The 12,524-nt window shown below is 37.3% G+C and overlaps 1 protein-coding gene across 2 annotated transcripts in view; it reads right to left on the reverse strand.

The window, feature by feature from the left end:
* The window catches only part of LOC150097736 (equilibrative nucleoside transporter 1-like), a 220,988-nt gene that overhangs the window by 83,941 nt on the left and 124,523 nt on the right, over positions 1-12,524 (reverse strand). For both annotated transcript variants that reach the window (XM_090407249.1, XM_090407250.1), the window contains exon 9: positions 3,714-3,790. In XM_090407249.1, the coding sequence (XP_090263375.1) occupies positions 3,714-3,790 (77 nt within the window). The remainder of the gene's footprint in view (positions 1-3,713; positions 3,791-12,524) is intronic.

Genomic DNA, 12,524 nt, shown 5'->3' on the forward strand with positions numbered 1-12,524 from the left:
AACAAAAGAGGTTGATAGATGGCGTATACGGGCTGATGTGCCAGAGTGTCATGTGACTAAACAAAAGCTTGTTTCGGCGCGCTTACGGACCGCGACCAGTCGTCGAAATGGAAGTGTCCTTGGAACAGCGTTATGCGATTAAATTTTGTGTGCGTTCGCAAAAATCAGCATCGGATACTTTTAACATGATATGCGAAGCTTTCCACGATGAAACAATGTCGAGGGCAAGTGTTTTTCGCTGGCATAAAACTTTTAAGGAAGGAAGGTAAAATGTGGAAGATCTTGAACATGAGGGAAGACCTTCAACGTCCATCACAGAGACAATAATCAACATAGCAGCGATTATCATCAAGGAGGATCGCAGAATTACAGTACGCCAGCTGCATGTTGTCCTGAATATTTCTGTGGGAAGTGTTCACTCAATCATGGATGAACATTTGGGACTGAAACGTGTTTGTGCCCGATGGATTCCCAAACTCTTGACACTGGAGCAAATGCAGCATCGAGTGGATGTGTGCACAGAATGGAAAGAAAAGACTGGAACAAGAAGGCGACAACTTCTTAAAACGCATCATTACAGCAGATGAAGCTGGGTTGTATCACTAAGACCCTACAATGAAACAACAAAGCAGTGAATGGATGCATCAGTCTTCGCCTACCCCCAAGAAAGCAAAAACTGTAAAATCGGCTGGTAAAGTTATGACCATAATGTTTTTTGACTACGAAGGCATTGTTTACCAACACGCTGTAGAACCCAGGAATACTGTAAACGGCTCATACTATGCGGATGTTTTACGGACAATGGTACAGCATGCCAAAAGGAAGCGTCCATTGCTGAAGAATGGCTTCTTATTGCACCACGATAATGCAAGGCCACATATTGCTGGTTGTGTAGTGGACGTTTTGCAGAATAACAACATAGATATCTTACCACACCCTCCATACAGACCTGATCTCACACCGTGCGATTTCTGGCTGTTCAGCTCAAGAAACCACTAAGAGGCCGCCATTTCGAAAGCAACAAAGCATGTATAAAAGCTGCGGAGGCAGTTTTGAAAGAACTCTCAAAAAAAGGACTTTCACATGTGTTTAAGAAGTGGATGCAACGTTGGGACAAATGCATTACGTCTCATAGTAGTTATTTCGAAAAAGACCATGTAAATGATGATGATGATTAAAGGTAATCTGTTTTCTGTATAAATATAGTCTTATAACTTATTGAACAGCCTACGTATATAGTTTCTGTATAGTTTGCAGTCAAACTTTTATGAGTGGTAAATTAGTCTCATGCTCAAGCAAAACTTAGGCTTACATAGTAAAACATGTTTATTAAAGATCTAATGCATTTACAATTAGGTTTAAACATATCAAAAGCTTATTACAATACCTATACTAAATTAACTGACAATCATAAATGAACACTCTAGTTAATGAACATATAACTCATATCCTCTGGTCAATTAAAACACACTTAGCATGGGAAAATACAAGTTTACAATTTTAACTTCAAATGCTAACACAGACCCCACCACATTAATTAGGTCTCACACAAGAATTTAAGTCCTCCGATTACCAGTCCAATGGAGCTAAGTTACAATGCATATAAGTCATTCAAAAAGTTCTCTAGGCAATTGTCCATTTTTCTTCCAACTAGAAATTGATTCACCCTTTTCCTCTAATGCTAATTGTTAATAAAATAAGAAAATTCTGTACATTACCACCGCTGCATGAGGTTACCGTGTCCCCTTTGTCCGTCCTTTACTGTTAGATGCTTTACTGCTTCGGTGGGTTGCGTCTCACTTCGCTCGTCTTGTACAACAATTTTCTGCACCCTGCTGGGCAAACACTCATCTCACTGGTCACTATCATCACTGCCCGTCTCCCTGGAGGAATTTTCTGGTCTCATTCTGGTAGCACTTCTACTGATGACCCAAGTCGGTGGACGCCGTCATCTTGCATACAGCTTGGCTGATACTTGCCAGTCAGCAACGGGGAGAAGCTTGTCGTCCGATCCCGTAGAATTCCCTTCCGCTGATCAGCATTGTGGGTCTGAATGAAAACAGGAACAGAAAAAAATGGGGGCTTGAAACCCGCACGAACCCGCATTCATTATCTCTTGTTGCGCCCTCTTTTCATTGCAGAAGTTTTCTCACGGCGCCTTCCTAATGGTCATTAAGTTTTTTAGTCACAACTCTTCTCCTCAAGAGCGCTCTTTTCGGGGAACGCGAGTTTAATTCGTTTTCCACGAATGCCTTCGCTTCGGGTGTTACGCTTATCATGGGTAACTCACACGCAACCTTTGGACCTTTGTTTGCATTGACATACATTTTGCATAGAGTATTTTTTTCTTACTAGTGTTTTCAAACAACAATATTTCTATCTAGACAGACAAATTCCTCCTTTTTTGTTTTACTTCATTTTAAGGTAATTCAATTATGTTTTCTATTAACAATTTGTTTCTTTACTAACAGTACAAGTATTTCTTGGTTATTATTGTATTCTGTTAAATCTTGAATGAATGATCCTTTTGATGAAAAGGTCCTTATTCAAGATCTAACACAATGGTCAGTTAATTGAGGGTCGTTGTTTTGAAGGTTGAATAAACAGCAGATTACTGTATGTATGTCTTCATTGTGGTTAAGCTCAAATTCAGTTTAACATTTTTAGACCTGGAAAAGACATGTTACAAGGTGCCAAGAGAAAAACCATTCAAAACTCTAAAGTTATGTGGTATAAATGGTATATTATATCAAATAATACACAGTCTATATTTAAGTTGAGCAATTAAAATTGAAGAAGATGATGCATGCTATCTGTTATTCATTTTATATGGATCACATTATGAAGGAAGTTGGCATTAAATCTAATATTAAAATTGTGGATGTTAATCTCAGCTGTTTACTTCATGAAGATAATGTTATACTCTTAAATAAATTATTATTATTACGGGTATCTCCATGGAGTCAGTAGACTCATCGTGGGAGACCCAAAGTAGCAAAACAGTATCTGTCATATCTCTTCTTGAATTCATTTATAGACGAAGAACTCACAACTAAGTCAGGCAATGAATTCCGCTCATTCACCACCCTCCAGGCAAAAAACCTTGTTCTCACACCTTTGTTAACCACACTCTTCTTTAATTTTCAGGGATGACCTCTTGTTTCTCCATCACTATCACACAGCTGAAACATTTCCCCTGCAACAATTCTATAAAAACCTTTCAGTAATTTAAATGTTTCTATCATATCCCCTCTTCTCTGCCTATCAACCAACCTCTGCAATCCACAAGCTCTCAATTTATCAATGTAGGGAGCATTTTTTACATCACTCACCAACTTAGTCACTCTCCAGTACAAGTCTGCAAGATTCCCTAACTGTGTTGAATATCAGCTTAATAAATTCCTGACAGGAAAAAAACAGAGAAAGACCAAAGTCTAGGTGGACTGATACAGTAAGAAGTGCCTCAGAAGAAATATAAGATCTGAAAATACTGGAGTCTTTGAGAGATAGTAGATTAATTTGAAGAAAAATTGTCGACAGGAAGTTAGGAATGGTGTAATGTTTTCATGTAGTACTATCATAATATCTTCTACATCCCTGAGGGTATATATCAGGAAATTTGATGATAACGATGGATTTTATTATTAAAAAAAAAAATTATTTTCATTGTAGTTAAACTCAAATTCAGTTTAAGACAAATATAATATCCATACCTGTTTGAAAATACTGTATAGAGAAACAGAATGATAAATTTCTAATTCTGATAAGGTTTGCATTTGCCTCAAGGATTCTACAAAAAAGATTAAAATTGTGAAAAAAAAAACAAAAAAAAAAAACAGTTATTTCAAAACAATAACAGAAATACATCAAACAATCAAAAAAAAAATTATTATTGATGCAGGCGAAATAACAATATATAATTTCCATTTCTGCTGCATCATTAATTGGATTCATTTTTTTTACACTTCAGTGCATCAATTGCCCCAATGATCTGCTTGCAGATGATCACCACACAAAAATATGTAGATATACTCAATAATTATGTTTTAAGATACTGTATGGTGATATTTTTATTATTATATGATTTTAGCAATGACAATTTCATGAAATAAAAAAATCTCACACACACACACACACAGAGAGAGAGAGAGAGAGAGAGAGAGACAGACTCAAAATTTAGGAATGAAATGAGATAAATTAATGAGTAAATAAATTTAAAAAAAAATTATTTTAAATTTTTATTTATTTATTTTTTTAATTTTAACAAATAAACGTTGTTAGTAATAACGCATGAGAAAGCTATTCCTCACTCACCCTCCAGTTGAAATGGAGAGGAAGGGGAGCAAAAAAACAAAGCAAAATTGAAATATGCTAAAGGGAATAATAATTTTACATAGTTTCATTTTGGTAGTGCATGTTCATACACATATATACTACATATTTTCTGCATCATTTAGGTGCAATTTTAAAAATGCAACAGTACTTAGAGAATACTAAATTTTTTTTTTTGTAGAACTTCTTGTAAACTTAAATTGCCCCAATGATCTGCTTGCAGAAGATCACCACACAAAAATATGTAGATATACTCAATAATTATGTTTTAAGATAATGTATGGTGATATTTTTATTATTATTTCTTTCTCCCTTGACTCATCAAGGGAGGCCCTAAACATTATGCCAAGCACTCTGGCCTAGTGTTGAACTCCTACTCTCTTTGGCTGAAGTTCGTCAGCTATCATCAACAATGACCCCCCATTCTTTTCTCTTTATCATCCCTGTAAATACTATTCCCTTCACATTCTATCTCACTGTCATCTTCTGTCAGCCATGTCTCACTAATGCCAATGATCTTTGGCCAGGATGAATTAACCAATGCCCCCCTCCTTTCTAAATAGTGCTGGTATTAGTGTATGTAAAATGCAACAGCTCCTAGGCCCACCACTGTCTTTACACTCATACTTAACCTTATACTATCTATCACAATCTGGTTTGCTATTAGTGGTACTAACTTGGATATTTTTTGCACATTGTTACATTCAACTGCATTACTGGTATCTGTGTACTTGCTTGACAGCTTTTTACCTAAAGGCTGTAGTTTCCCTGATTTTGCACCTCCAATCTCACTTCATTCAACAATACTTTTTCCACACTGAACAGCAAATCCATTCAAATGAAACCATCCACCTCGTATAAGTCTTTTTATCTATTAAACTCCTCCACGCATCCACAAACTCCACATAATTTCTCCTGCATAACTAGCTCATTTGCTATCATGGCTTGCTATTTGTTAACATCATTAATCTTTGCACCTGGGAAGCATGATTTCATCTCTCTCTCATCAAGCACACCTCTTATAATAGAACTGCTTTACGAACTCTCTCTCCTTAAGTTTTCTTTCTCTCTTAGCCAAGCATTCCTTTCTCTTTTCTTGGACCTCTTTCTTTCTGTTCTCAGCTGAACCACTTGCCAGAAGGTTCTGCATTTGCATTAGCTCATGCTTTGTCCTGTGTAGTACTCTGAATAACAATGCCATCTGCCTCATTACGGCCAACCCTTCATTCTTCATAATCTATCATATTACTATTCTTTTATTCATCACTTTTACTCTTGTTCTCTCTCTCTGAATCATGTCACTTTTACTCTTTATCTCAATTCTATCTTCGACTAGACTGTCACACACATTTTCATACGTCAACATATTCCCTGTTACATCTAGTGCTCCAATCTTTTGACCTGACCCACAACTTCTGACGCTCACTTTCATAACATTTTCAGCACATTCTCTCACCACTCTCGCTTTTGAAGCAAAGTCCATTTACTTTCAGTAACAGACACTGCACTAAATGAAGTCCCACTGGTTGAATTCCTTGAACGACGATGCTTTGGATGCCATTGTTCTGCTTTACATCAGTGCCATGTGCCACATTATATAACCTACCATACAAAATAATTTATATTTAAGTATAATTAATACGACAATATAATCTACTTCTAATATAATTTCTAACTAATATTGCTAGTTTTTCTAAAATAAACAGCTTTTGGATCTCTCTAAGCACAGGAAATGGCACCAATGTATTACAATTATTAATGCAAAAATAAGTATCATATTTGAACTTTATTCTGCAAGTTTACATAATTATCTCAACAATTTCTGCAGTCACATACTTTTGTAAACATTTATGAGTTTACCACAACAGAACCAAACTAAGTGTTTGCAGAACTACATTTTCCCTATTATTTTGATTGCATTATCCGATAGGAAGTGATGTCTTCCCAAACGTTTGCTCGGCAAGAAGAGAATGAAGTTGAATGAAGCTAAGCCTGGAGAATATGATCAGCATGATCCTCGTAGACGAGATTATACGTTGGTTATGCATTACTAAATCACTTAAGGAATTGACAACGTATATAAGAATATAAATTAAATTACACTTTAATAAATATTTCCGATATCTTGGCAACGTCACGTTGCCATCTTCAAAAGGAACTTACAAAAAAGGCACATGCACATAGGCACTACAACACAGTAACTGAGAATGAAGTGAGGAAGCTATTGTTCTCCTAAAGTCCTGATGGTGCCTCCTAGCGGGCTATGTAGGTGTTCTTGGCCGTTGGGCTGAAGGTCTGCTGATGTAAGCCTCCCAAATTTGGGGCAGTCTCATGCAACCAAATTTGTTGAGGTTTGGAGAGTTTCTTAGGGCTGAAGCTGATTCCATGAATAGTCTTTCGAATTTGAACTTGCTACGGTGTATTATTGTAGCTTTCTTCCACTGTATTCTGTGGCATGTATCCAGAGCATGGTCTGCAAGAACCGAGTGGCTGTACTTGTGAAACCGGATGTAGTCCATGTGTTCCGAAATTCTGTTATTCGCTGTCCTGCCAGTTTGGCCAAAGTAAGACAGCTTACAGCTGCAAGGGACCAGGTAGATCTAGGGGAAGTGGTTGGTCTTTAGTGGAGCGGATAAGGGATGCCAATTTTCTGTATGATCTGTAACAGGAGGTCAAGTCATGTTTTTTTAAGATTTTGGTAATTTTTTCTGAGGTGCCTCCGATGTAGGGAATGGTGATGGATTTAGAGTAATCCTTGTTGTGAAAGGGGGGGGTTGTTGGTTTCAATATTTTTCGGATTTTATGGGGGGGGGGGGGGTAGCCAATGGCTGAGAAAGTGTTGAGTATGCGATTTAGTTCCGTGCCTTGTCGTTTGAGCAGATTAGTTTAGCCCTGTTTGTATAGTGTTTCCACCACTCCATATTGTTGTGAGGGGGGGGGGATTATTGGTGAATGTACCTACCTGTATCGGTGGGTTTTCTATAAACTGAGAAAACCAAGGTTCCATCAGGCTGGTGGGTGACTAGTTGTCTAGGAAAGGGAGGCTGTTGTTTTCCTCTTTTTCCAGAGTGAATTTAATTCCGGGGTGTTGGTTGTTTAAGTGTGTTAAGAAGGCGAGGAGTGTATCAGAGCAATGTGGCCAAATAGCGAACACATCATCAACGGCGAAGCCATATGGTTGGTTTTTGTGAGTCAGAGGCTAAGGCTTTTTCTTCAAAGGTCTCCATGAAGAAATTGGTCAAGGATGGGGAGAGTGGTGAACCCATGTCTGTCCCCTCTATTTGTTTGTAGAATTTTCCCTGCCAAACAAAATAGCCTGAGTTCATTGTGAACTGAAATAGGGCTGAGATATTGGAAGGGAATTTAGCTTGGATTAGCTCTAAGGTTTCTTTGAGTGGGACATTTGTGAATGAGGAGGAGATATCAAAACTGATCATTATGTCAGTATGCTGGAGTGTAAGGTTTCTATGCTGGCTTTGAAGTGGGCTAAGTTTTTTTTATGTGTGATGGTGTGTGAGCACTTTGGCGAAATGTTTAGCTAATTTATATGTGGGGGAATTTATATGTGGAATCAATGCCATCCACTATGGGACGTAATGGCACATTTTCTTTATGTATTTTTGGGAGTCCATAAATATGGGGGGGAGTATAGAGTTAAACGGTTTTAATCTGTTAATAACTTCTACAGACCAAGAAGTGACCTTCTTAAGGAGCCTGTGAAGTTTTCTGATTTGTAAGTTGGTGGGATTGTATACAATACGGAGGTAAGTAGCCCGATCTAATAGAAGAGCTTTAAGCTTACCTGTGTAGTCCGTTGATAACAAATAGTTATCAACAAAGCCTTTATTATTCCTCATTTCCTGCAGAGCTTTATACTCCTTATTGGATATGTTAGTTTTTGGTGGTCTTGCTTTGAAGAGGACACAAGCTACATCCAGTCTTACAATGTTGGTGATTTGATTCCGAAGGTGGTGGATTCCGTGTTCGATCTGGATCATAATATCTTCACTTGGTATTTTTTTGGGAGCAATGCTGAAATTGTGGCCACATGAAAGAGCGTTGAGTGCTTCAGGCTTCAGGGTGACTGAAGAAAGGGAGTTGATTACGGTGTTTGCAGGAAGTTTTGGATTGACAGTAGAGTTCTTTTTTAATTTTTCGATATCTCGACTCTGTATTTCTCAAATTCTTTGTCTGCTGCGTTACACGAGACGTCATGTAAAATTGACCAAAGTGCGTGATTTAAAGTGCACAAAAACTCTTCTTCAAGTGCACGAATAGCTTTGTTAATGTCAGCTAAGAGAAACCGCTGGTGGCAATTTGTTCCTGAAGCAAAGCGTAGCTGGCATGGTTAGGGGAGATAGGGAGAGCTTTTCGTGAAACAAAACGGTGCTTGAATTTTACATAATTTGGGATTACCTGATTATCCTGGCAGCGTTTTAGGAAAGTCAGACAATTTAGTTGTCTTGATAACTTCGACTTCATTTTACCATATTGGCGGGCCTTCCGTGTGATGGAATCTCTGTGGATGATGGTAATTCTCGTAGACAAGCTTATACGTTGGTTATGCATTACTAAATCACTTAAGGAATTGACAACGTATATAAGAATATAAATTAAATTGCACTTTAATAAATATTTCCGATATTTCGGCAACATCACGTTGCCATCTTCAAAAGGAACCTACAAAAAAGGCACATGCACATAGGCACTACAACACAGTAACTGAGAAGTGAGGAAGGCTATTGTTCTCCTAAAAGTCCTGATGGTGCCCCCTAGTGGGTTATGTAGGTGTTCTTGCCATTGGGGCTGAAGGTCTGCTGATGTAAGCCTCCCAAATTTGGGGCAGTCTCATGCAACCAAATTTGTTCAGGTTTGGAGAGTTTCTTAGTGCTGAGGCTGATTCCATGAATAGGCTTTCGAATTTGAACTTGCTACAATCTATTATTGTAGCTTTCTTCCACCGTATTCTGTGGCGTGTATCCAGAGTATGGTCTGCGATATGTAGGTGTTCTTGTAGGTGTACAAGATAGGGCATACAATATATTAAGCACATCAATTAAAAGGAATGAAGAACTGCACTATCTGAAACAGAACCTCGCACTCAATGGTTTTAAACACAAGATGATCAGAAAACTTAATACATCTACTGCAATTCCCTTAAACAAGATTTCAGGAATGCAATCACGCTGCCTTACATCAAGAATATCACAGACAAAGTAGCTGCATTGCTCTGCAAGTACAACATAAAAGTGGCTTTTTTACTTTCACAAAAATATATCAAGATCCCTATATCCACCAAAGCCTCCACATTACCTCATGAAAAAACCAGGAATCTATGAGATTCATTGCTCGTGTGGCATTTATTATGTAGGCCAGACAGGAAGGTTGGGAGAGATCCATGTGCCTGAACACATAAAAGACATTGAAAAAAGAAGAGAGCATAAATGCTGACCTGGTTGGCCAAGTGGTTAGCGTATCAGCTCTCCAGCCAATAGGTTGTGGGTTCAAATCCTGCCATGGGCATGGATGTTTGTGATTGTCTGTGAAAATACTGGTGGTGGTGGTGGTAGTGGGTACTGTAAAATCTGGTATAGAAGGAATTTTGTACAAAAATACCTTATATATGGATTTTACTGGAAAACGAAATTCTATTTAACATACTTGTGATTAATCAGTAAAATTTGTTATGTTTAGTAATATAGAAAATTATTCTTGTGAATTGTTAAATAGTGTAACCGCCAAGATTCTGCACAAAGAAAGATGGTGCAGCCCCATGAAATACCCAAGGGATTAAAACATAGCAGAACCCAAGATCAAGTGAGTCAGATAAAAGGGGGGTTGCTGCGATGACAGGGGGAGACAATGGGGACACGACGAGAGGTTACGCTGACAGAGATGACAAGAGTGGATACGGTGACACAGGTAAAGAGTTACGATGTAAGCTACGAGGGTTACAGCAACAGAGGTCAGAGGTTACAGAGTCGCAATGGAGTTTTGCTGATCGTCTTCAGGCAGAAGGCCACACAGAAGGAGAGGCGGATTCGATGTGTGTGGCAGAATAAGTTCGTCTTCGTTCTGTTTTGGATCCAGGTTCAGGAAGGCTGACCCGACTCAAGGTCGGAGTCCTGTGTTCCAGCCGATAGATGCCAGAAGTGCGAGACAACTAATTTCAGTTGTGTTTGAAGAAGGTTATTACCGGATTTTCATGCAGCCAAGTTCCTGACGTTCGCAAAGTAGGAAGTGATCTCACAACTCCCGGAAAAAGGTACCCGTGTGCGTAGCCAAGATCGGAAAGTAACAGAAGAAAGAGAATTGAAGAATCAATGAGAGTGGACTAGACTACTATTTCAAAGTAAGGCCTTTATATTGTTTTTACTAGAGACAGAATTGTGATGGTGAATTGTCTGAACTTTTCTTTGTAATAATTGAGGACTATGGGCATTAAGCTAATCTTTGAATTATCTTGTTCAGTTGTATGAGAGAAAACTTAGCATAATTTAAGGTGAAATATTATGTGCTTAATACTGTTGGTATTAGCTAAGCCTGCTTTTGTTTAGAATGAAAGAATTGCAATGTGTGTGATTAAGTGTTAACTAAAGAAATATCATAGACACGTTTGTTTTACAAGGATTGTTTACCTAAGAGGTTTAATTGTATTTGTATTCATGAGTTGCTATTGTAGTATAGAGCCAGAGAATTAACTTGTAATTTTGGCATTAACCATTTTGTACTTTCTTTGATTATGAATAAATTGTTTTCTTGTTTAAATAATTTGCCTGATTCTTGCATACCAATGCCCTGCTCATAAAATTTGAATCTGTGTGCCCTAGAGTCAAATAGCCACGACTGTAGTATAGAGGTTTTATGTTGCTAGCTTTTGTATTAAGTGAGAGAGAAAGGTTCCATGTTTTACTGAGTGTTTTTCTTTGGAAGAATATTCATCTCCTATCCACAAATTTCAGTGGCACAGCTAGAAATCAAATAAATTTCCAAAATTCAATTTAAAAAAACACCAGTTGTTCAGACAAAGAGATTGACTCCAGCCAGAGGCAATTTCTTAGATCTGAATGTTTTGCACATGTGAGCAATAATATTTGCAGCCTTGAGACAAAAAAGGGAAAGAGAGGATTGAAATTTAAGAGATTAAATCAAGCAACATATATTACAACTATTTAAGTTAAGATTGAGTTAAAGTAAGGTTAAAGTATAAAGTTGAAGTAAAGTAAAATTTTGAGAATAAGTTTTGAATAAGATAAAATAAAATGTATATTTCACAGTACTAGATGGCATTGGTGTTGATGATCATGTGGTTCATTGTAGTTGGTGGATTGAGTGGTAGAGAGTAGGCACCCTCCCTCTTTGAGTCTTTGGGCTCCCTGGAGGTGTCATGTAATAATAATAATAAAAAGCAACCAAAAATAATAATAAATCAGGCTTGGCATTCCACACAACCACCATTGGCCATCAAGTACTCTGGCGACAAACAAAAAATGTCATATATTGATCATAATTGTTTTACAAGAAAATTTAAAGAAATCTTGCAAATGCTTAGGATCCCTATACAATGCAATAAAAATAAAAGTTTAATTTTACATCAAGTATAGTCTGCGTTCATTCATCAAAAATTTAACTGCCATGGACCCTGGATATAACATGCATGATACCACAGAATGTGATAGCAATGGTCCAACATGCATACAGTAATGAATTTACGAATTGTATTCTGGTTTATCAATTATATTTACACATTGAGAAATTATCAAAAACATATAGTGTTTGTAATTAATTGTTAATAGGATTTTGTTGTGTAAAACTTATCTACCACTACCCCTGATGATACAAGTCTTACGACATACAAAATGTGTCGGGTTTTAATTGCTTATTTTTATTAAAATCATTATTATATTATAATGTGGTCTCAATACCAAAAACTTCACACAGAACTGCTAAACCACAGAAACTTACATTTATAATATGATCAATAGCTTAAAGTAGTACACACTGTCATGTTGGCAGAAAATCTATTGCCACATAAGGAGGTGAATTTGTCAAATCTGTGTCCTCAATTTTTGAACTGTTTCAACATAGTGCTCTGAGTTAATAATGGTCAATAATAATAATGAACTAGTATTCTCAAGTAAAGAAAACTGTGAACTGTTATGAACATGTTGAAGGACTGAACATATCAACTC

Source organism: Typopeltis vanoorti, chromosome 17 (assembly GCF_054136105.1).
Source record: "Typopeltis vanoorti isolate ZY-2024b chromosome 17, IOZ_Tvanoo_1.0, whole genome shotgun sequence".
NCBI classification, from domain to species: domain Eukaryota; kingdom Metazoa; phylum Arthropoda; class Arachnida; order Uropygi; family Thelyphonidae; genus Typopeltis; species Typopeltis vanoorti.